This window comes from Camelus ferus, chromosome 9 (genome assembly GCF_009834535.1).
Source record: "Camelus ferus isolate YT-003-E chromosome 9, BCGSAC_Cfer_1.0, whole genome shotgun sequence".
NCBI classification, from domain to species: Eukaryota; Metazoa; Chordata; class Mammalia; order Artiodactyla; family Camelidae; genus Camelus; species Camelus ferus.
This window is the reverse complement of record NC_045704.1, coordinates 43,627,109-43,650,188: the sequence shown is the minus strand read 5'-3', so window position 1 is coordinate 43,650,188 and position 23,080 is coordinate 43,627,109. Positions and strand designations below refer to the sequence as shown.

The 23,080-nt window shown below is 49.8% G+C and overlaps 1 protein-coding gene across 5 annotated transcripts; it reads right to left on the bottom strand.

Annotated features, from left to right (window-relative positions):
• Positions 1–178: 178 nt before the first annotated feature.
• On the bottom strand, positions 179–18,343 carry CES4A (carboxylesterase 4A). 5 transcript variants are annotated; one of them, XM_006180640.3, is made up of 14 exons: positions 14,043–18,343; positions 11,128–11,329; positions 7,709–7,850; positions 7,494–7,627; positions 7,036–7,189; positions 5,344–5,448; positions 5,161–5,265; positions 4,979–5,017; positions 4,328–4,468; positions 3,714–3,794; positions 3,175–3,328; positions 2,377–2,505; positions 2,086–2,158; positions 365–1,106 (listed from the first exon to the last, which is right to left on the bottom strand). In XM_006180640.3, exons 1-14 carry the CDS (start codon positions 14,098–14,100, stop codon positions 833–835), a joined length of 1,791 nt encoding a protein of 596 aa, XP_006180702.1. In that variant the 5' UTR covers positions 14,101–18,343; the 3' UTR covers positions 365–832. The 5 variants fall into 5 exon arrangements, with proteins under 5 accessions (XP_032342375.1, XP_032342376.1, XP_032342377.1 ...); XM_032486484.1 differs by having other exon boundaries at positions 179–1,106; positions 7,494–7,850; XM_032486485.1 differs by having other exon boundaries at positions 179–1,106; positions 5,161–5,262; positions 7,494–7,850.
• Positions 18,344–23,080: the final 4,737 nt, after the last annotated feature.

Here is a 23,080-nt window from a genome sequence, read left to right as displayed (position 1 = left end):
TTTTATGTTACATACATTTTACCACCAACCCCCCCCCCAAAAAAAAACCCCTGTGGGACAGGCTGGGGTATGCTCAGGTCAGGCTGCAAGAGAGGCCAGAGAGTGAGGAATCTGGATGCAGCACCAAGACCTAATCCAATGGACAAGTGTGCACGGAGTGTGGATGTCCGGAGTGGGGCACTTGACACAATGAAGAAAAAAAACTAAGTGCTCTGCAGTGCAGGCAACTTTGCGGCAGCTCCCGTTGACTGAGTGTAGCATAGCAGGCTCAGCCCGACAAGGAGCAGGCAGCAATGCTCCCTTCCTCTAAGGGTTCAAATAGAGAAACCATGTGGTTCATCCATCCATTTTACAGAAGGAGAAATTCAGGGCAAGTCAACATGTTTTTATTGAGGACCATCCCTGGCTTTGGAGGGGCCCTGCGGGAGATGTGTAGGAAGGGGGAGAAGATCTCAAGCTATCAAAACTTCACTTCTTGTAACATATAACCTGCCCAAGGGCTCAGGCCAATGTGAACAGGCACAAGGTTGAGTGAGATGAATAGTAAGTCCAAGCTGGTGTAATGATAGGGGCAGTGGCAGTCTGGGTGGAATTCCCATAAGAAGTGGCTTCAAGTTGACCTTAATGGGTGGAAGGATTTGGAGAAGGGAGAGAAGCATTTGTTCTGAGAACTGGTAGCCCACAGTATGGCAGTGAAAGGGCCTGGACTAACCTGATGGTCAGTGAGACAGGTGAGCATCATGGGATGTCAGGCTGAAGGGAATGGTTCAGGGCCCCAAACAGACTAAGGCTCTGGCTCTGGCCTGGAAGCAACAGGGAGCCTCCACAGGACCTAGACTGGGGAGGGCATGACACTTGTCCTAGATGTGTCCGTGGCCAGTCTCCCCAAGGCCTGGGTGGTGGGACAATCCCTAAGGCTCCCTCCTGCAGAGCCACCCTCAGAACTGCCCTGCTTCTCAGGTCCTTCATTCTGGTGCAGCCTCATCCAAAAGGCCATCTTCTCCTCCTTGAGCTTTTCATCCACCCTTGTGGTTAAATCCAGCTGCAAGTACTTCTCATCTCTGTTGTAGCGTGGCCAGTAGGGCAGCTTTTTACCATTGGGGTTTCTGCCCAGGAGGATGGAGAGAAGATTATTTGTGCTTATCTTCATCCTGTCTCCTTCTCTTACCCTTCCGTCATTCACTTTCTCTTTGGGAGTTGGGGTCCAAGAAGGCTTTACAGAGATGATATTTAGACATATCTTTAAGAAAGAGGAAGAAAGTGTGGTGGGGAGGGGCCTTTTAGGCAGAGGGAACAGAATGTGCAGATTTGGAGGTATGAAAGCACAGGGCTTTTAGAGGAAGCAGAAGGATAGGGTTAGGTAAAAACATGAAGTGTGTGAAGAGGATGGATTTGGAGAGAAGAGGACGCAGGAAAGTTTTGAAGATTTTTGTGTCAAGCTAAGGGGATGGGACTTTACCTGAGGGCAGAGGGAAGCCATGAATTGTTTTAAACAGGCAAGTGACTTGGTCAGATGATATTTCGGAAAGGTCCATTGAGTGTTTATAAGGAGGATGGATAGAAAGGAGAGAGAGTGTGGAGATGGGAAACTAGTCACAAGGCTAGCCAAAAGGTCTGCTCAAATGTTGTCTCCGCCAGGAAGCACCCCCTGCTGACCCCAGCTCAGTCAGACACCTCCTCTATGCTCTCAATGTGACTTCTGCTCCCCCAGCACAGTTAATTATACCAGATTATAATTTAATGTTTTTGTTAAACATTAGCAAGCCGCTGGAAGATGGGGGTCATGTCTACAATATCCTTGAATTCCAGCTCCCAGTATTGGGGCTGGGCACAAGAGAGCATTGGCAGTCACTGACAGGAATGCTGGAGAGAATGAAGAGTGTGGTCACGGGACAAAGAGGGACATATTTTAGGGACATTTAGGACCTGGTGACTGACGGGAATAGTGAGGGAAAAGGGGCATTCTGCTTGGGTTGATCATGCATTTCCTGTGGGACACACAAGGACAAATATCTGAAGCAGCTGGCCATTGGGTCTAGCGCTGGTTAGGAAGCCTGTCCAGATGTGCTGGGGGACCAGACTCACCCTGTGCGGGCAAAGTTGGCCCAATATTTCATCATCCAGAGGCTCAGCGCCTTCTCCTTCCTTGAGGAATAGCCTGGAGGTGGAATGGAATGTGGCATTTGGAACAGAGCATGGGGTGCTGACATCCCATCCTGTTGCTTCCACACTGGGAGGCTTGCATCTGGGAGGGCATTCCAGATTAGGATTTGGCTAGCTCCCTGCGGTTAGCAACAGAGGGTGGGGGCGGGGTTGCGAAATACAAAGGTGTGGAGACTAGACACCTAGTGAGGGTGTTAGGTGGGTCTTTAGCACCTTTGGAGAGGACTATGCCAAAGATGAAGTGCATCTCATCCCCGTGGTCTGCCCCATCAGTGCGGGGTTTGATAATGATGCTGGGGGCATGGTGTTTGAACTCATACATGTAGACAGGGAAGCCGGCATCTGTGGACAAGGAAACTGAGGAGGGCTGCAAGAAAAGTCTCCACCTGGGCCTCTCATCCACCCCATGCATCCCACCCACCTGCATCAAGCAGGGCAAAGAGCCTGGGCTTCAGAACCCAGGGAGCAGATTTGAATCCTATCTGCACTGCTCATTAGCCATGTGACCTGGGGCAAGTCACTCAACCTCTCTGAGCTGCAGTTCCTCATCTGCAGACTGGGGTGTGAAAACTTAATTCATGGGACTGTGGCAAGGAAAATGGAAGCCTTCCTCTACCCTTTTATGAACTTTTCTTTTCTCCCATTGGCATTTATAAAGTTCTTCAGTGTCTATCCTCTCCAGCCCCACCTTTGACCTCTCACCCACATGTTCCCCAAGCCCCAGTAGGCCTGGGCTGGATCTCCAAGGTGCCCCTATGCCTGTCCTCTCAGCCAGGAGGCCCTCCCTAACCACTCTAGCCTGTTTCCTCTGGACTAGCTTTGGCCTTGCCCTCCTCAGCCCTAGGGAACAGCCCCTCTTCTTTCACAGTTGCCAGCACACTGCCTCTTCTGTGGCCACTTGGAATCCTACACCAGTCTAGAGGTACAAAGAGCATAGGTGAGCGCTCGGTAAGCCCAGTAGTAAGCAGCATGCGTAGACACGGTGTGGCCACTCTTGGGGACCCCACATACTGCGATGGTAGCGGGCAGCCTGCAACGTGGAGTACAGAAAGGTAGCGTCCCCAGCTAGGTCCATCACATGGTTTCGTAACCTCTTCCAGTCATGGTCATCGATATCAGCCAGGTACTCCTTCACCACCAGTGGTAACTGCTCCTTGGTGACATTCTAGATGAGGAAGCCACACTCACCCTGAGGTGTGGGGTGCCAGCTGGGCCAATGGTAGGCACACCAGTGACTTGGGCCCTGGCTCAGCACCCCGAGGAGTTTTTGGCCTGAGGTCAGAGAGAAAGGGGAGCTTCCTGGAAAGTCCTCCCTGTTGGGTGAGTCTTACTCCTGTGTTTTTGCTGCATGAGCACCGCCTGCCATGTCCCTGAGGAAGCCTGGGGAGCCTTGCCCACCAGCAGCCATCTGATCCCATGCCAAACCCCATGCCCCCCAAGAAAGATTTCCGTCCTGGCTGGGAACCCTTTGTGAAGAGTAACTACTAGGTAAGAAAAGGGGTCAGCCTTGTCCAACCGAACTGAGCACCCCTGACAGCAGGGCCCCTCACCAACAGGGTGCTGGCACTCCAGAGCAACTTCGTGATGGTTTCTTTTCTCATCCAGTGCTTGTTTAGTGGGAACTTCATGATCTGTTCCGCAAGAAAAGGGCCCAGGTGTGGGCCAGGCTCAAACATCAGGAGGGATTCCAGCCAGCGCCACACGAGGCGTCAAGGCTCTTGCCCGAGTAAATGATAAGTTCTCAGAGCACAGAGCCCAGGAAGAGCCCCCACCTTTCCCACATTCTTGCTGCCATCCTGTCCCTCACTACCACCTGGGTCGGAGCTGATGTAGGGGCTGGGAGGATTCCCCCTGAGCTGGGGCATCCACCCTGACCCAGGAGCAGGCAGGATGCCGGGATTTGCAGCTGCCTGGAGGCTAAGGAATGGACACGAGGACACATCCGAATGACAAGCTGAAAACTTGCAGCCCCCAAGCCTCCAAGAGAGTATACTTCTTTCCCCCTGTCATTCCTGGCCAGCTCTTACTACACAGGGTCTATAGGAGGCTCCCAAGCTCTTGGGCGTCTCCAGAGAGGCCACTGGGATCTGATCCGGTGCCCAGCACTACCCAAGAGACATCCTTTGCTACCCCCCCTGTGGTGGGCATCCCTCCTTTCACTTACAAAAGGCAAGACCCAGCTGAACTCCATGCTGTTGACACCCAAAAGGTAGGGCACAGGTGCAACCTGCCCCCGGGTCAGGAGCTCCACAGGATTGTCTAGGAACACCACGCCATCCACCACGGGGCTCATGAACCACACAATCTATAAGACAAGGGGGTTTCCAGCCAGTCCTCCGACAGAGCCTCCCTGTGGTCCAGGGTGCCCAGCTCAGCGGGTCCCCCTCCCGAGACTGCTTGAGTTAAAGGCCCTTTGGGGAAAAGCTGAGGCTTGGTGACCCTGGGGAGGGCAGGGAGAGTACCGGCCACAGGCAGGATGAGGCTACTCAGACTTAGGATGCCCCCGCCAAGGTATTCCCATTCACACCTCTTGAAAATCCTTGCTAAGCCTTCTCGGTCCCTTCTATTTAAAATTCCACTCCTCCCAACATGTCCAACCTCCTTACCCTGCTCCTTTTGTTGCTATTCATTTATCACCTTCTAAAGAGGTGAATAACTTATTTATTTATACTGTTTATTGTCTCTCCCCACTGGAACATCAGCCCCACAGGGGAAGGAATCTTGGCCTGAACAGTTCACAGAGTATCCTGGGTGCCTAGTATATAGTACATGTACAATAAATATGTATTCAAATTAGAGAGTGAGGCCTGCTCACCTCTTGAGGGTCTTCCTGGAAATTCATATGGAAGAATCTCTGTGGGGAGAGAAGGGGACCAGAGGTAAAAGAAGTCTCTCCAGTGTGCTCCTGAGACAGAGTCCCTGGGGCGGCTGGGTACCAGGTCAGGAGGGTGGTTTGCAGGCAGCCAGGTCAGAGAGCTGGAAGGAAGTTCTGCCTACCATTTTCTTGGACACACGCATCATCTCGGCCCCTGATCGTGCCCTCAGGCAGTCCACCAGAATCTTTGTGCTGTTGTGGCTGCAGCCTGCCAGATGGGCAATCTTCTGTGAAGAGAAGAAGTGCTCAGGGGTACCCCCAGCCTGCCTCTCCTTGCTGAGCCCTAGGGGAGAGGAGACACTCACCTTGGCCACCTTCAGTGGATCAGGAGTGATGAAGACTTTGAGTACTGCGGTGCCGCTCTGGGAAATGGCCCGATGGAAGAGACCCTGGGCTATGGGTGATGTCATCTGCAAGAGAGGTGAGCATGGCACCCATGAGAATGCACTGGACCACTTGGGCAGTTTGGGGTGCCTGTCTGGCCATGGCTGGGCAGCCTGAAGAGGCCCAGAGAGGGCAGAAGCTGGGAAGGAGTCAGGAGTTCTGGGTTGGAGTCCTAGATCTAGAGCCAGTGCCTTCCTGCCTCTGGGCATCCTTATCCTGGTCTGTGCAATGAGCCCCAGGGGTCCCAGAGAGAATCTGGTGTTATAGTGGTCCTGCTGTCATAACAACCAGAAAGGTCTTCCTTTTCTGCTGCTGGGCTAGAAATGTGGGAGGAGTACCCTATGTTTCCCACGGCCCCAGTTACTTGCACTGGTAGTTCTTAGCCTTCCTCTGCTGCCCAAATTGGGGGGAAACTACTATATCTGGATCCCCCATCCTGTCCCTTGGGTACTTCATGTGCCTTATACTTGCTCCAGCCAGTCCCCATCTATGTGGTGGCCCTCACCCAACACCATCTACTAGCCCCAGGGGCCTTCCTTCCTCTGCACACTGCTGCTGCTCCAGTTCTGTCCACTTGGCCTCCTGCATCACTCTGCAACCATCCTCTACTGCCCATCCTTCCTACCTCCATTTCAGAACCAGCCCCCATTAGATATACCGTCCCCACCGCAAGTTGGTCTCCAAGCTTGTGCTTCTTTTTAACCCAGTTCCAGCAGACTGAGCCAACTCTAAATACACATCTGATTGTCACTTCTCTGCTTAAAATTTTTCCCTGCTCTCCAGTGCATTTTCTTTTTTTTGATGGAGGTACTGGGGATTGAACCGAGGACCTCGTGCATGCTAGGCATGCACTCTGCCACTGAGCTATACCCTCTCCTCCTCCAGTACATTTTTAAATAAAATTGCTTAACTTCTCTGGGCCTCACTTTCTTTATCTGTAGAGTGGAGAACATGTCTCTCTTTGCAGAGTGTAGAACGGGAATACTCCTTTTCGAATTGTTGAGGGAATTAAATGAATGAATACACATAAGGTGCTTAGAAGTGTGTCTGGCACACAGAATGTGCTCAATGTTTGAATATTATTTCTAGGGCCCACAAGGCCCTGTGTGATGTGGTCCATGCTCACTTCCCAGCCATGTGTCCCTCACAGGGCACCTGACCTTACATTCACACTCCAGGCACACTCCATGTCAGCAGTCCCTCAGGAGACAGGAGCAGAGGCCAGTCTCTAACCCAGGCCTGACTCTCAGTTCTGGTCTGTAGCCCCAGCCCTGCCCAGAGGGCAGATGGTGGGCTCTGTTCCAGGTATAGATCTCTGGGGGGCTGTAGGGAGATAAGAGGTGCTGAGTGATCTTTCCAGCCCACCACAGATTGGCTGAGTATCCATATTCTCAGCATTGTCATTCCTGGGCTGACTTGATTTTCTCATCAGTGCTAACCCTGAATGGAACCAACATCCCTGGCTGTGAGCAGCAGTACCCATGGCAGGGATGAGGGCAGGTCTGTGGACTGGAATGTTCTGGTACACGCAAATCTGCACATGCATCTGTGCAGAACACAGAACACGCTAACTTGCGTGTTTGTACTTGAGTCTATCTGGTCATTGCACTCACCAGTCCTGAGATGCACATGGCCCCTGATGACTGGCCGAACAGTGTCACGCAGCCTGGGTCTCCGCCAAAGGCTGCGATGTTCTTCTGTACCCAGCGTAGAGCTGCAATCTGGTCCAGCAGGGCCCAGTTTCCGCGGGCCTGGCTGTCGCCCGTGCTGAGTGCACGGGGCTCACGGTCAGGGTCCGGAGCCCTAATACCTGCCTGGGTGCTGGGGAATCCCGCTTCGCCCTGCCCTGTCCCTCAGTGACTATGTCTTACCACTGTGTCTCCTTTCTTATAATTGGGATCCACCCCATTGAGGCAGTCTGGAGCACCCTGCAGCTCCAACTAGCACTAGACCACGTCCCTGTCACGCCCTTCACAGGACATGCCCACCAGTCCCCGCCTCCTCCGCCCTCAGCCCAAATCCAGAGGAGGCCCAGTTCCAGGTCGCCCGCTCGGTCCCCGGCGCTGCCCACCTAAGGAAGCCCAGGATGCCGAGCCTGTGCTGCAGAGGCACCACCACCACCTTCTCGCGGGCCGCCAATTCGGAGCCATCATATGCGGAAGCGGAGCCGACAAGGAAGGCGCCTCCAGGGAACCATACCATCACCTGGGCGAGAAGGGCTAAGGCCTGAGTGGGACAGTGGGGTGCCCGAGTGGGAAGGTGCATGGTTGAAGGCAGAGTACTCACCGGAAGCAGAGGGTCCCCATGCTCGCGCACAGGTGCGTACACATTCAGGTACAGACAGTCCTCACTGAACTGCAGCAACTTGTAAGTTTTGTGCATGTTGAAGTACATGGAAGCCATCTGCCCCCAGGACTCCTGAAGGCACCTGTGGGCACCATGTGAGTTGGGGCCCAGCACCACAATGATAGTGGGGAGAATGGTTTCAACCCAGGTTCCACTGTGAGGGAATAGAACCCAAAGCAAAATCCAGGCAGCATTTGGTGTGTGTATGTGCGAGCGCGTGTGTGTATCCGTGTTCAAACAGCCTCCGTTAATGTTAGGGTCCAGGGATGGGAGGCAGGTTGGCATCCCCTGTCTTGTGCCTCCCTTTATGGGTCTGCCTGGGGGAAAGTTCCCTGCTCCTGTTGGAGACTCTGTTGGAGCTAATCAAGCCAGAAATCTGGGTGCATCTCCTTGTCTTTCATGCCCCACCCTCCCCTCAGTCTCTTTTCTACCTCCCAAACAGCTTTTGAATAGGAATTCTCTGTCCATCTCAGGGCTGCTGCCACCATGCTGGCCAGAACACCGCCCCCACCTCTTCACACCCCCTCCAATTCATCTTCACACTCTCGCTAGAGAGACTGATAGACAACGCAAATCTGACCATGTCACTCCCCTCCTTAAAACCTTCCCTGACTCCTCCTCCTGCCCTCAGGATAAAGCCGAGATTCACCTACACTGACCCAGGCCCTCCTTTCCATCTAGTCATCTCCTTCCCAGACACTCTTTGCTCCAAATACACATGACCCCTTGCCTCCCACCTCCAAGCCTCTTCCTTCTCTGTCAAATGCCTTCTCCTCCGCGCAACAAACTCCTACTCACAGTTAAGGCTCAGCTTAAGTGGTACCCTCTCTGCTGGGCACTTCCGCATCTGTGCTCCCCAAAGCCCTATCCACCATTGACTATGATGCTGGGTTAGAGTTATTTTGATTGGTTGTTTTTACTGCCCAAGGGCAGGGGTGGAGGTGGATTCATCTGATTCCTGGCACTTGACCCTGTGCCTTTTTATGTGTAAACATCTGTTATACTTACGGAGCTTGGGCTGCTTGGGTCACCTTGCCTTTTCTCCCTACTGGCCCAGCCAGCCCTGAGGGTGGCTATTCTCATAACAGCTGGGACTGGGCCCATTGATTAGATGCAGGACACATTGTCTAGCTATTCCTCTGTTCCCTTCTTCTCTTCTCCAGCCTGTCTTCAGTGTGTGTGTGTGTGTATGTGTGTAATTCATTCCTACCTCCCCAACCCTAGAGCGTTACCTGCTCCCTTTCAGTCCTTCCCAACAGCACTTCAGCATACCTTGGTCCAAACCTATCCTTTACCACCCACCTTCTCCAGCAACTATTCTATCCCTCTATTCCCTTCAGGGCCAAACTTTTCAACAAGTTGCCTTTCCCTCCACTCCCACCAGGCCCTCCCCAGGGTCACCAGCAGGCAGCTAATCTGAGTCTCTACAGATTGTCTTTGGTCTTTCTTGCTTGACTTCTCGGCAGCAACTAATGTTGATGTTAGGATGCTGTCCAATAAATCACATCCAGCATCCCAACAGGAAAGCCAGGGCTCTTAAAGAGTCAAGAACTGCTGTTATAGGCAACTGAGGCATCCGTCCCCAACCCACCCTCAAAGCCACTCCTGTCAAGGTCACCAATGACTTCTGTCATTATCTTACTTCTCTTGGCAGCCCTCTGCATGGTTGACCACGCTCCCCTTCCTGAACAGCTTTCCTTCTCTAGTCTGTGACACCCTGCTCTCCAGATTTTCCTGCCACCTCATTGGTGGCTCCTCCTCCTCTCCCAGGCCAAAGTGGGAGTGTGCCTTAGAACTCAAGCCTTATTTCACTTTTCATCTTGATTGTTCTTTCCTGAGCCATTGTCTTCCAGGCCCATGGCTTCACGCCATTGATATGCTGATGACCAGTCTTCTTCCAGTTCCCACCACCTACCCCACATCTCCGCTTTGACATTTATTAGACATGTCAAACTTAGCATGCCCCCAAATGAGCTCTTGTTTTGCTCAAACCTGCTCTTGCCCCAGTCTTCTCCATTTCAATCAATGGGACCTCCATTCCCTTTGCTGCTCTGCCCCCAAACTAGTCATTATCTTTGATTACTCTTCTTCCATTGTGGATCACATCCAATTCATCAGCAAATCCTGTCAATTTTACCTTCAAAAGAAATCTGGAGCCTGACCACTCCCACCATCTCCACTGTAACTACACTGGTTGAAGCCACCATCTCTGTAACAGCTTCCTTTCTCCCTGCTCCACTCTTAACCACCACCCCACAGTCTGTTCTAAGTTATCCAGGAATTCTTACACCTGACACTGTGTTCCACACAGCCAATGTCTGACAGATGATGGCCAATGTTCCAACAACTGACACCCAGACTTCTATGCAGTGGACATCCCAACCTCTAAACCCCTGATCCTCAGGGTTCTAACAATGGTTATTCCGTGTTCAGTCACCTGATCCATGGAGTTCCAAATAACAGTCACAGAATGTTCTGAATGCTTCAGCCTCTCTCAGTGTTGGTCAGTGTTCTAACAACCAACTCTCCAGTATTCCAGTAACAGTCATTCATGTTCTGATAGTGGACATCTGTTCTTAACAACTAGACACCCAGGGTGGTGGTTGTAGGTTTTTATATCAACTGACACCCAGGTTCTTACAGGAGACATTTTTCTAAATCTAATACTTTATCCAACTGATGATGAACATTGTTAATGTTCACCACAGAATGTTCTGGACAGTGTGTTACTCAATGTCCTAAGCAAACAGTAAATATACTTGTTCTGAGTACACTGCCAAGCCCAGTGCTTCAAAGGGCAGCCACTATCCTAACACACTCATGTGACACAGGGAGCCCAGCTAGAGGTTGCAAAAGACCCTCGGACATTAAAACTGAAACTGAGACCATGCCCTCCCCATCATGGAGCTCCTTCTGCAGAGAAGGGCTGGTGTTGCCATATGGGCTTGTTCTTGGGCTCAAGCCCCAGGGAATAGGGAGGAGCACAGGGTTTACTCTGTGTGTGTGCACATGTGTATGTATGTGTGTGTGTGTGTGTGTGTGTGTTTGCTGCTCCTCACACACATTTAGGAAAAGTCAGCTCCCCAGAAGTTCCTGGGAGTACAGTCAGTGACATCTCCTCCTTTCCCAGGGCTCTCCCATGACAGAATCAAGAACAGCATTATTAGCACCTTAAACACCATCTGGACCAGGCACCTCATTAGGAAACTGAGGCTCAGAATGGTCCCCAGGCCTGCCTGTGGTCACACAGTGCACTTTTCTTCAGTGAGTTGTTCAAATCCTGGCCTAGAGGCAGGCATAGGTTCACCGCCTTCGTTAGGGTCTGCCCACCTCCCAGCCAACGGTCCTCTGGCTCTTACACAGGGGCATAGGTGGTGGCATCTCTGATTCCTTCCCAGGGCTCTGGGGGTTCTGGGGCAGCGAATCTGCGGGCACCCACAGGAGGTCTGGAGAATGGGACTCCTAGGAAGACATTGATGTGTGTCTTTCCCACTTGCATCTGCTTTCCTTGGAGGGTCCCATATTTTGTAACTACTAGAGGCTTCTTGGTGTACAAGGCACCTAGGAAGAGAGAAGAAGGGTCACCCTGACCACCAAAAAGACCCTGGCCCATCTGCCACAGGCACCAGCACCAGCTTCAAGATTTTCACAACAACTGTGTATTTGCCCATTTTTTCTGTATGTTCCTCTTAGTATTTTTCTTTCTAGTTATTTGATTTAAGATTTCAAAGCTATGTTGGTAGATGCATAAAAGCTCATGTCTGTTACATGAATAATTTTTCTTTGTGTCATTTAATGTATCATTTAATGTCAAAATGTTCTTTATTTTGATTTCTGTTTGTCAGATATTGACATGACTATATCTTGTTGCTAACATTTGCCTGACATAGTTCTGGGAAGAAATCACACACATATATGCATCCTCACTCATATCCACATTCGCATTAATACTCACATGTACATACAAATTTACATATACATGGGTATATTTGTAAAGAAACATACAGAAATACAAGAGTTAAATGCATGCCCATACACATACATCCATATGCATGTAAACATAGTTATACTTAGGTTACAATGTATCCATACGTTCACGTAGCACATGTGCCCACGCATGCACAGAGACACACACACACACCCCACAAGCATACCTACACCATAGCTAGCTCTTGCAATAGGTATAAAGTTGAATTTATACTCTGCTTATGGGCACATCTTCTTCTTCTAGGCTCTCATCCTGCCCCACTCCTGTTGCCAAGGGTTGCTGAGGCCTCAGCACCCTTGTCATTTCTTTCCCCTCCTCCCTTATTAAAACTGAATTTTTCTGTGCCCTGGTTCCCTGGGGCTCACCCTGCAAAGTGACAGAAAGCAAATCTGATTCAAATACTACTGAACTTGACTGTGCATCAGAATCTTCTGGGGAAACTCCGGGGAATTCAGATTCCTAGGTCCCACCCCACACCCTCTGAAAGAGAATCTCAAGGTTGCATCAGGAAATTAGATGTACAACCCCCTCCAGGAGATTTTGATGCGACTGGATTTTGGAATAGTATTTGGCGTTGGCGTAGTAGAGCACACCTTCACACCCTCAGCTGCAGGTGGTCAAAAATACCTCTCTGCCCACGTCCCCAGGTCTTACATAAGCAATATCCAGGCACAAACGAGTGGTTGTTATAGTGGCCCTTCAGGCATGGAGGCAGGCCAGCAGGGGCAAGGGGCCATCTCAGACCTCTTCTGGATGTAGCTCTTTGCAGTTTACGAAGCACTTTCACATTGTTCTCTCATGTGGGGTTCTCAGTGGCCTTGGGAGGAGCTGGGTGAAGCCTAGAGGCCCAGAGATGGTCATGGCTAGTTTGAGGTCTCAGAGGCCAGAACCAGGAGGCCAAGTTCTGTCACATTACCCAGATTTGTCCTGAATTCTGGGTCCACTCATGATCAAATAGCCAACTTCTAGGATTTACCTATCCTGTATTATAGCCTTGCACTGTGCCAAACACATCTATGCTCTCTTACTCCTAAAAAGCTTAGAAAGTAACTACTACTATTTTCCCACTACACAAATGTAGAAACTGAAGTTCAAAGGGGTATATAAGTTGCTCAGGGTCACATGGTGTCTCATGTCAGAGCTCTGCTCCAAACAGCTGTGTCTTACTGTGCTCACCCCCGCCCCTGGGGGGCACCTAAGCACGTGGCAGAGTGCTCTACACCCCTGAACAAGAGCTGATGTGGCGTCTGCATCCCAGCTCTGCTGCCCAGAGGTCATATGGAAGCACTTACGAAAATAATATTCCACGTTTTTAGTAGTCATAAAATGCTAATTAAAACCAGAAGTTACAATTTCCACCTAATATATTAAAAATGATGGCACTCAATTCTGGCAAAGATACAATGAAAAGGACAGTCACATATACTGTTGGTGGAGGGTAAATTGATACAATAGCCTGTGAAAATAATTTGGCAAAATGTATAAGAGCCATAAAATGTTCACATTCTTTGACTCAGTAATTCCACTTCCAGTTTCCTCTCTTATGAAAATAGTCAGAAATGCATTAAAACAAAGACCTTTCTGAATCATAGTCATATATGCCCCAGTGAGTACTGGAAGCATTATTTATATCTGGGGACCAGGCAAAGTAAATATAACTATAAACTTAAGTTATAAACTATTTATGGTAAGATTTTGGATGGAAAAAAAATCAGAGTATAAAATTGTATTCATGCTAATATCACAACTATGTACAAATATGCAATAAAAAGACTAAAAGAAAATGTGCCAAAATGCTAAAAGTGGTTTTAGCAAACTTTACTTCAAATTAAAAAAAAGTTGATAGTTTATATAGGCAAAACTAATTTATGATAGAGGTCATAACAGTGGTTACTTTGAGGGTATTGACTGGGAAGGGTTATGTGGGGTGCTGGAAATGTTCTCGGTCTTAATCTGGTTGGTGGTTACATGACGGTTACACACACACACACACACACACACACACACACACACACACTAATACATATATACTAATATAATATTAATTTTATAAAGAATATACTTATAAAGTCATAAATTATAAACATACAAAATTATATATTATAAAACACATTTTATAAACTGAAAAGATAAATGTCCACACCACCAGCTGCCACCCACCATCTGCGCAGACATTGTCTAAATGTCTCTGCCCTGCTGCGCCTTGGAGAGGTTGAGTTGGGGGTCTGCTCCTGTGTCCCTTGTGTCCCTCTTGCCCAGTGCCCGCAGGAAAGGGTAGGGACTTACCCAGAGCTGTCTGCACCACCAGGTGGATGGCGAGGCTCAGGTACAGAATCCAACTCATGCTTCAGCTTTCTAGCTCCTGCCACGGGCTGCAATGATGTCTGTACCGCAGATGTCAGATAAGAGCTGTGTATGTGGCGTGTGAGTACTGGGCAGTCCTACTTGTATTTTCCTTCGGTCACCAAGAGCAGGTACGGAGATGGGAGAAATTGTGCATAGTCTGACCAGCCCACAGCTTTGTCTCTGCCTTGGGGTGACAGGTCACCATAGATGATCTAGATGATCTTGGCTCTTCAAAAAACTGACCAGCCTGCAATCCCTGCAAAGATTGCTCATCTGCGCAATGATCATAATGTTGAGATAGTGTGAGTCAAGCTTTGGGCACACAATAGGTGCTAAGGTTGGGGCAGAACACCTGGGCCCCTGGTTGCTAGACCCTAGGTTTCCTCCCTGTGGATTCAAAGGCCTCAGGCTCCCCTGCTCCCCTCTGCTTTGTCCAGTCTCTTCTCCAGGCACCCCCTCACGCTTCCTCACACATCTTGACTTTCTCAGCCAGGGCTGTGATGGAGCAGTGGTCTCGGTGCAGGTGTAGCAGTCCTGGGGAGCCATCCTGTGTGGTTGCTAATGTGTGCTGCTGGTGCCTGGCAAGCACAGCTGCCTTCCTACATGGTCGCTACCTTCACAGGCTCACCATCCCGCTGGGGCAGCTGGATCTGGAAGCAATCATGATTTGGGAGTGGAGTCCAGAGCCCGGTGATGGTGAGCAGGGAAGAAAGGTTCCCTGGAGAAGATCCAGTCTTCTAGGTGAAGGCTGAGGAGTCATCCAGGCTAAGGGGGAGACCTATCTGAAATCTGGAGCTGCAAGAGCATGTGAGGGGGAGAAGAGGGCAGTTCCATCTTCATTCAAAAGTAATTCTGGTCCCCTCCCTATCTCCCACCAAAGCCTGGAGTCCTGTCCCACCTTTGAGGAAAAAGGGATGTGCTGGGCTCCTTTGATTCCTCTCCCCAGCAGTATAGAATCAGCGGAGGGGAAAGCTCAGGGGACCAGCACTGTTCTTACTTGATCCCTGGCCTCCTGCTCTGTAGGCCTGGCAGATGGTTAATTCTCACTCCTTTTCTCATGGCCAGTTTTGTGAATTCTTCAGAAATGCCCTTTCCTCAGGACTCCTCTCCCCCAGTTTCCATCCTGTGTCCCTTCCTCAGTCTTAAGGAATGTGGCATTCTCTGCCTAACGTTGCTTCCTGGGCCCTATGCCCCTCTGAGGGCCCAAGGTGACACCTCCCCCAACCCCAATTCTGCAGAGTCTACCTGGGCAAACTTCCAACATCCTTTGCCTGCCCTAGCAGGGCCACGGCCCATCTCATTACAGCCCCTCTATCCTACCCTATATGGTCACAAGCTGCTATATTTCCTTTGGGTGAAGTCAGGCTCCAGTTGGCTGAGCCTCCTCACGGTGGGTAGCACCTATCAGGCTCCCCGATGGTCTCATGAAAAAGGATTCCCTAGCTTGAGGGGAAGAAAGTGGGGTGAGGATTCACAGTGAGACAACATCCCTGTCCAAAGAACATCTCTCACCTAACTCCTTCCCCCTCCACACTCTCTTGAGTGGCTGAGGGGTACGGGAATTCTGGAAACGGTCCTCAAACCATTTTCTACAAAATTCTCACGTGCTGATGTGGCTTGGGGACCTTCCTGACCACTGCAGCCTGAGATCTTGGTTGACACATCAGCGTCCCCTCCCTGAAAGTTCTTCCCTGTTGGCAAAGTAGGAGCCTTCATCCTCTGATAGTGGGCATATGAATAATGCAGCCTTTCCTAAGGTCACTGAATAACATAGAGCAAGAGTCTTAAAACTGCTCCTTTGACTGAGAAATTTGGTCTGGGAGATCATCCAAGACACACAAAAAGTTGTTTACATGATGAGTGTTCTATAGCCTTGTTGACAATAGCCTCATCTCAATACAACTAAAGGGAATGGGTGAAGAAGGAATGTTACATCTACAGAATATAATATACACTACATGGTCAATAATATCATGCTCCCTAAGACTCCAAAGCAGCCGATGGCTTAGTGTGGTTGCTCTGAGCCAGGCTGCTGGGTTTCAATCCCAGCACTGCCACTTTTGAGCTGTGTGACCTTGGGAGAATTGCTTGACTTCTCTGGACCTCAGTTTTTCCATCTGTAAATTCTGCATAATGATAGTACTTATCTCATAGGGTTGTAGTGAGGGTTAACTGCTGTAACGTAGGTCAAGCACTTAAAACAGGGAAAACCCATTGTGTCAACTGTTGTCATCAGTACTTGGGAAGAGGCTGATGTGATTTAATAACTTGAGAAGGCAGAATTTGAAATTGTATATTGACTATGACCATATTGGCCACAGAAAGTATACACCAAAATACTCCAGAGATGTCTAGAGTAACAGACTGGAAGGACTGATGCCCAAATGGTGTCTGTGGTTGGCTCTGAGTTGTTCAGTCATCAGTGACATTGATTTTTTTTCTCCTTTTTCTCCTTTAACTTTTCTGTATTTTCCATATTTTCTTTAACCAACATCAGTGGAGAGTTTACTGTCACTGTGGGGTTTAAAGGGGCAGGAGTGGGAGGACAAGGAAGGCAGGACCAGAGAAGTAGGTACTACCAGCAGCTCCATCAGGCCTGGACCACGTTCCTCTTTCTGGACCATATTTCCCTTCTCATTACCTCACTCTGCTGGCCTCCCTGTGGGCTATCAATAGGAGTATGAAGCCCAGTCTAGGTGGGTGACAGCCACTTGTTTCTGCTGCCCAGGCTCTGACAAGGTTGGTTTATCTATATGCACTAGGCATGTGTCACTCAAAGGAAGGGCCAAGCTGTGGTGTGGACAAGGAAAGGGGTGGTGGATAGGGCAGACAAGAATATGAGTCCACCTGCCAGGCCTGGGGCTCGTCACAGGTAGACTCCCCAATCCAGCTGTGCAGCAACTTGGCCAGTTCTGTGTGGGTCTTAAGGACAGATCCTCCCAACAGCTGGCTCCACTCCTGCCACCTCTCCCTGGGAGAAGAAACAACCTTTCCCCTGGTCCATATGGGTGGCAGTCGTGCCAGGCCAGATTCCTCAGTGGAGTGCCTAGGACTCATGTGGCCCCGTCCAGTGCTCACAAGGGACACAGGGAATGTTGAACAGGAAGCTGGGTCAGCCAGGTGGCTCTGGTGCAACATTACCTTAGGGGTAGGAGCCTGTATGTAATATGACGTGACTCTTCTCCTGAGTCTCCCAGCATCCTCTGTTTTTAAGAGGAGACCAAGGCCCCATCTGATCCACTGTTGAACTTTACACGTACATAGACATGTCTGGAAAGTGACATGGGCTCTCTATTTAGGTCAGATCGCAGGGTGAAGCCAAGGTCCTAGAGAAAGAAGGAGCCAGCTCAGCAGCTGGGTCTGGGATGAAGGCAGAGAGCATGGTTCTGGGCCCTCCAGGGTTCTGACCTGACCTCCCACCCACAGAGGATGGTAAAGGGTACCTTTGAGGGAGGACAAATCATCTCACTGTTGCTGAGATCCTGGGCCCAAGCAGCTGGGCTGTGGGAAGACCCTCACCAGAATATCTCCAAATGGGAGTAGTTACCCTTCTCCATTCCAAAGAACATCAAAGGTAATAGCTGCAGAGTCAGGGAGAGTGTTTATCTATCAGGATGGCACCATCAAGGAAACTTGTGGACCTTTAGGCTAGCAGGGATTCATGGATGACCAGCATTGAGATGGCCTGGAGGCCAGTGCCAAGGGTAGCATAGGGGAGATGAGGGTAGGAGAGTGCAGCCAAGACCAAGCCATGGATGGTGGACACAGCTAGGATCCCCTGCTGAGAGGGACTCAGCCAGTGTGCTGGCCACTTATGCAGCCACATGTGGCTGCTCCAGAAGCACAGCCTCAACTCAGCTGTGAATTCAATAACTCCTAGGGCCCCTACACAACCCAGAGGCTCCCAAACCAAAAAAAGTCCAAATTGTATACTCTGAAAACTACAAAACATTGTTATAAGAAGTTAAAGTAGATCGAAATGAATAGGAAAACCTCCCATGTTCATGGATGAGGACTTAATATTGTTAAGATGGTAATACTATCCAAACTGACCTATAGATTCAATGACATCCCTATATGAAATCTCAATTTCTTGGTAGAAAATTGACAACCAGATTCTAAAATTCATATGGAATTGCATAGGACCTAGAATAGCCAAAATAATCTTGAACAAGAATAAAGCAAAAGATGGGGGGAGGGTATAGCTCAAGTGGTAGAATGCATGCTCAGTATGTACGAGATCCTGGATTCAATCCTCAGTACCTCCTCTAAAAATAAATAAACAAGTAAACCTAACAACCTCTCCCCCCCAAAATAAAAATAAAGCAGAAGCGGGGTGGGGGTATAGTTTAGTGATAGAGCATGTGCTTGGCAGGCAAGAGGCCCTAGGTTCAATCCTCAGTGCCTCAGCTAAGGGGAAAAAAGTAAAAAATAAAATAAAAAGAGCATTTCATTTAACAAAAAAGGATAAAGTAGAACTCATAGTTATCTATCTTAAAACTTATTACAAAGAAATGGTAATCAAGAGAGGGTAGTACTGGCATAAGTTGGACATATAGATCAATGGAATAAAATTGAGAATTCATTAAAAAAATCCGCTTATCTATGAACAGCTGATTTTCAACAAGGATGCCAAGCCAGTTTAATGGGCAAAAGAATGGTCTTTTCAACAAATGTTGTTGGGGCAACTAGATAGCCACATGCAAAAGAGTGAAGAAAGTCGAAAACAACCCACAGAAATGGAGAAAGTGTTTGTAAATCATAAATCTGTTACGGAACTTGCATTCAGAATATATAAAGAATTCTTGCAATTCAACAACAAAAAGACTAACAACCCAATTCAAAAATGGGCAAAGGATCTGAAGAGCTATTTCTCCAAGGAGTATATTTAAAAGGAAACCAACACATGGAAAAATATTCAGTATCATTAGCCATCGGGAAATGCAAATCAAGCCCAAATCAGGTACCACTTTATATCCATTAGGGTGGTTAAAATTAAAAAGTCAGATAATAAATGCTGCCGTGGAAGTGGATAAATCTAAATTCTCATTGACTTCTGGTGGGAATGTAAAATGGTGCAGCCACTTTGGAGCACAGTCTGGCAGTTCCCCAAGTGATGAAAGACAAGAGTTACCATATAACCTAGCAATTTCCCTCCTACGTATATAGATTTCCAAGAGAAATGAAGATATATGTCCACACAAAAACATGTGTCCCTCCATGCCCCATGGGCTCTCAAACTTACTTCCTGGCAACTTGGATGTGACTCAGTCCTCAGGAATGGAGAAGGGTAACTACTCCCATTTGGAGATATTCTGGTGAGGGTCTTCCCACAGCCCAGCTGCTTGGGCCCAGGATCTCAGCAACAGTGAGATGATTTGTCCTCCCTCAAAGGTACCCTTTACCATCCTCTGTGGGTGGGAGGTCAGGTCAGAACCCTGGAGGGCCCAGAACCATGCTCTCTGCCTTCATCCCAGACCCAGCTGCTGAGCTGGCTCCTTCTTTCTCTAGGACCTTGGCTTCACCCTGCGATCTGACCTAAATAGAGAGCCCATGTCACTTTCCAGACACGTCTATGTACGTGTAAAGTTCAACAGTGGATCAGATGGGGCCTTGGTCTCCCCTCAAAAACAGAGAATGCCGGGGGACTCGGGAGAAGAGTCACCCAGTGCTCCATATCAGAATCTTAGATCTGGCCCAGACAAGGCTCTTCCCAAATGTCTTTATTACTGTCATTGTCATCACCATTGTCATTATTCCTGTTGTATAGGTCAGGAAACTGAGACCTAGAGTGAGGAAATGATCTGGCCAAGGTCCCAAAGGAAGTGTGAGTTGCACCACCACAGAGGAAGGCAGCTTAGTGCAAGTAGGAGAAAAAGGATGGGGCCTTTTCTCATGCTGTTCCCTCTGAGTGGAATGCTCTTCCTTGCATTGTCAACCAAGTGAACACCTAGTTATCCTCCAAAACTCAGTTCATCCCCTTCCAGGGTATCTTTCTGAATGGGCCATGCTCCTACAAGACAGAGCCCAACCCCTGCAGCCTCCTGCATGAGACCAGTCTTCCTAGCGTATTGTGTAAAAAGGGAACCTGAACTCTTTCCCAGAAACCTGGCCTGGCATTTCCAGCATCACTCCCCAGGCACAGGCTGAGACCCAGGTGGGCCTCCAGCTGGCCACACTGGGGCCAGAGCGCAGCCCTGCAGGAATGGAGATCATGGGGACTGAGGTGTGGGCGAGGCTCTGGGAGGCTTGGGGAGGGCCAGGAGCCTTATCTATATTTTGGTACGAGGGATACAGAGAGCCTGACAGGGGCTTGTCCTAGTCATACTGCAAGTCAGATTTCTCCAGTCCTTCAGGGTGGTGACTTTAGGCAGCTCCCATCCCAGGGACTGGTCTGGCAGAGGCTGGACACCAGCTCCTGGAGGCTTGCCCTGGCGCTGCCTCACCCCTCATCTACGCAGAAGTCCCTGCAGTAGGCGGGACCAGGCAGGAATGATAGGATTCTGACCACCTACCCACCTATTTGACTTTGCCGCTCTGAGACTCCTGTGTTGACCAGGTCTGCTCTGGGGGCTGCCTGGTCACCTAGGGAGCCTGAGAGCCCCAGTGCTCGTGCCACTACCTACCTTATCCAAGAGGAGTTTATGGCCTAGTTCAGAGCTTCACTTCCTTGAGGCCTCAGATGGTTCTGGGGAGTAATGGAGTCTGGAGACTAAGGAGAAGGATGGCCTGGATGCTGACCCCTTGTGGGTAGGGAGGCTCAACACAGCCCTTTACCCTGCAAGCTTCCTGACACTTGCAGACCTGGTCTGTGGCCGGTGAGGACCTGTAGTCTGGGTGGGGGAGCACTGTGCACACTGACCAACACTAATGCCTAGAGTTTGGGCCCAAAGGACAGAGGGGTCCTATGCAGACATGTGAGGCCTATTTTTTTGAAGCAGAGAAAGGTTTATTGCTGGGCCAAGCAAGGCCCCCAAAGCCCTGAACCCCTCAAATGGTTTCAGCTGAGCATTTTTAAAGGCCAGCTGAGGGAGGGGTGTCCCAAAGTAGGTGATCAGCTGTGCACAATTCTCTGATGGGCTGAGGATGATTGGTCCTTAGGTGCCAGAAGGTCTGGGGGCTACGTGCTCATGATCATCAAGTAGTTAATTTCTTCCATTTGGTGGTGGTTTTTTACCATCTGAGAAACCAGCTCAGCAGTATGATTTAAAAGAAACCTGCACTTGTCAAAAAGTCCTTTTTATGAATCTTCTTGAAGGTGAAGACCCTGCCATCTCTCTGTGGGCTGTGCTACCTGAAGCTGTTGCAAAACTCCTGCACCCTGGCCTCTTGGAATCCCAGTTCCTCCATCCACATCAGCCCTTTAGACCCCAACTCTAGCAGATGGAAAGCTTGCTCTAGACATGAGGGCATATTCTGGAGGGGTAAGGACATGCAATTTGGAGGCCCAGAGACGTGAATCTGAGTCCTGGCTCTGTCCTTATTCTCTGTATGGCCACAGGCAAGGCACTTCTCCTCTCGGATTCTCAGTTTTTTCAACTGTAAAGTGGGGATCCACTCAGGACCCCAGAGGATTACTCAAAAGTCAGAGGACTATTCAGGACGAGAGAAACTCCTCAGGTCCAGAGACCTGAGGGAGAGGATGGATGTGAGTGAGCTTCAGCACAGCAGAGAGTTCAGGAAGACTTCTGGTGGTGGGGTCTGGCCAGCTGATTCCCTGGTGCCCTGGGCCCCAGCCAAGAACACCCAGAATCAAAGAGGTCAGCTCAGGGTCAGTAGGGAGCGGCAACCCCACATCAAGTGAGCCTCTGGTGGGCAGTAATACCTCTAGGCGTGAGGGGGCTAGTGGGAAGGGAAGTCCAAGGGCCAGGGTGGAGGAAGGAGTGAAGTGCGGGCACCACTGTTCTCAGGTAACAGAGCTGGTGTCCCCATGCCAAGTGTCTCTCTGTTCTCAGAACACCTTTCCCAGGGCCTGGGCAAGCTGGGCTGGGAACCAAGTTCTGAGAGGCAGTGTGCACCTAAAATCCAAGAGGAGGAGCTGGAGGCAGTATCAGGACAAATTTGGATGATGGCTTCCCTGAGACCCGCAGGGAGGGCCAGAGACCCCCAGAGGGCACTCAGCCTGCCATTCAGGACAACGCAGGGCTCTATCTGCCCCCTCTTCTGGGTAGACGAGGGCCCAAGAGTTATTCTAAGGTGGAAGAGCCTTAAAATTATGACACTCCCTAAACATCCCCTAATCCCTCTATCTTTGAACTGTGGTCAAGGGAGCCATATGATGTTTTTAGACAGTGCAATTGAAGTCTGTGTCCATACCTATACCAGGGAGAAATTACTGAGCATTTGCTGTGTGTCAGGCACTATTCTCAGAACTTTCCAGCTAATTATTGTTCAGTCCTCACAGCGGATCCATGGGAAATAATATCATTGCACCCATTTTACAAGTGGGAAAACTAAGGCACAAAGAAGCTAACTAACTTGCTCAAAGATAAACACTAGTAAATTGCTAAACTGGATTGGAACCCTGCTAGTGAGGACATGTATATGTGAGACTGCCCATGTGTGTGAGTAACTAAGTTTTGCGCTGGGTATGTACACACTTGTCTGTGTCTTTTGGGAGCAGCTACGAGTCCCTTGTCCGGGGGCTAGCCCAGGTGTGCACATCTGATCCTGCAGTACCCCGTGGTGCTCACACACTCAAATGGCTCACAGGGCCTTTCCTGTGACCCTGCCATAGGGAGGCTCCCTGGGTCCACCAGCTCCCCACTTCAGGGCCTGGCCCATCTGAGTTTGTGGGTGCTCCCTGGCTCACTCCCCTCAGCTCCATGGCTGCTGAGCCCTCAGGGTGGGGCCCTCAGTGGGTAGAAGACATCATGGCGGGCAGGGGATGGGAGTTCCATAAGCAGTGGCCCAGGGAAGGGAGAATAGAGAGGCCAGAGGACTGGAATCCCAGGAGCACCTACCTTGTGCGAGCACTC

Excerpts from the sequence above, each read along its gene's own strand:
- CES4A (XM_032486484.1), bottom strand. The coding sequence starts at position 14,100 with ATGAGTTGGATTCTGTACCTGAGCCTCGCCATCCACCTGGTGGTGCAG. Across the intron at positions 3,795-4,327 it reads TCAGCTGGGTCTTGCCTTTT|ATCATGAAGTTCCCACTAAA; the intron begins GTAAGTGAAAGG and ends CTTGCGGAACAG. Across the intron at positions 2,159-2,376 it reads TGGCATAGTCCTCTCCAAAG|GCTATTCCTCAAGGAAGGAG; the intron begins GTGCTAAAGACC and ends TTCCACCTCCAG.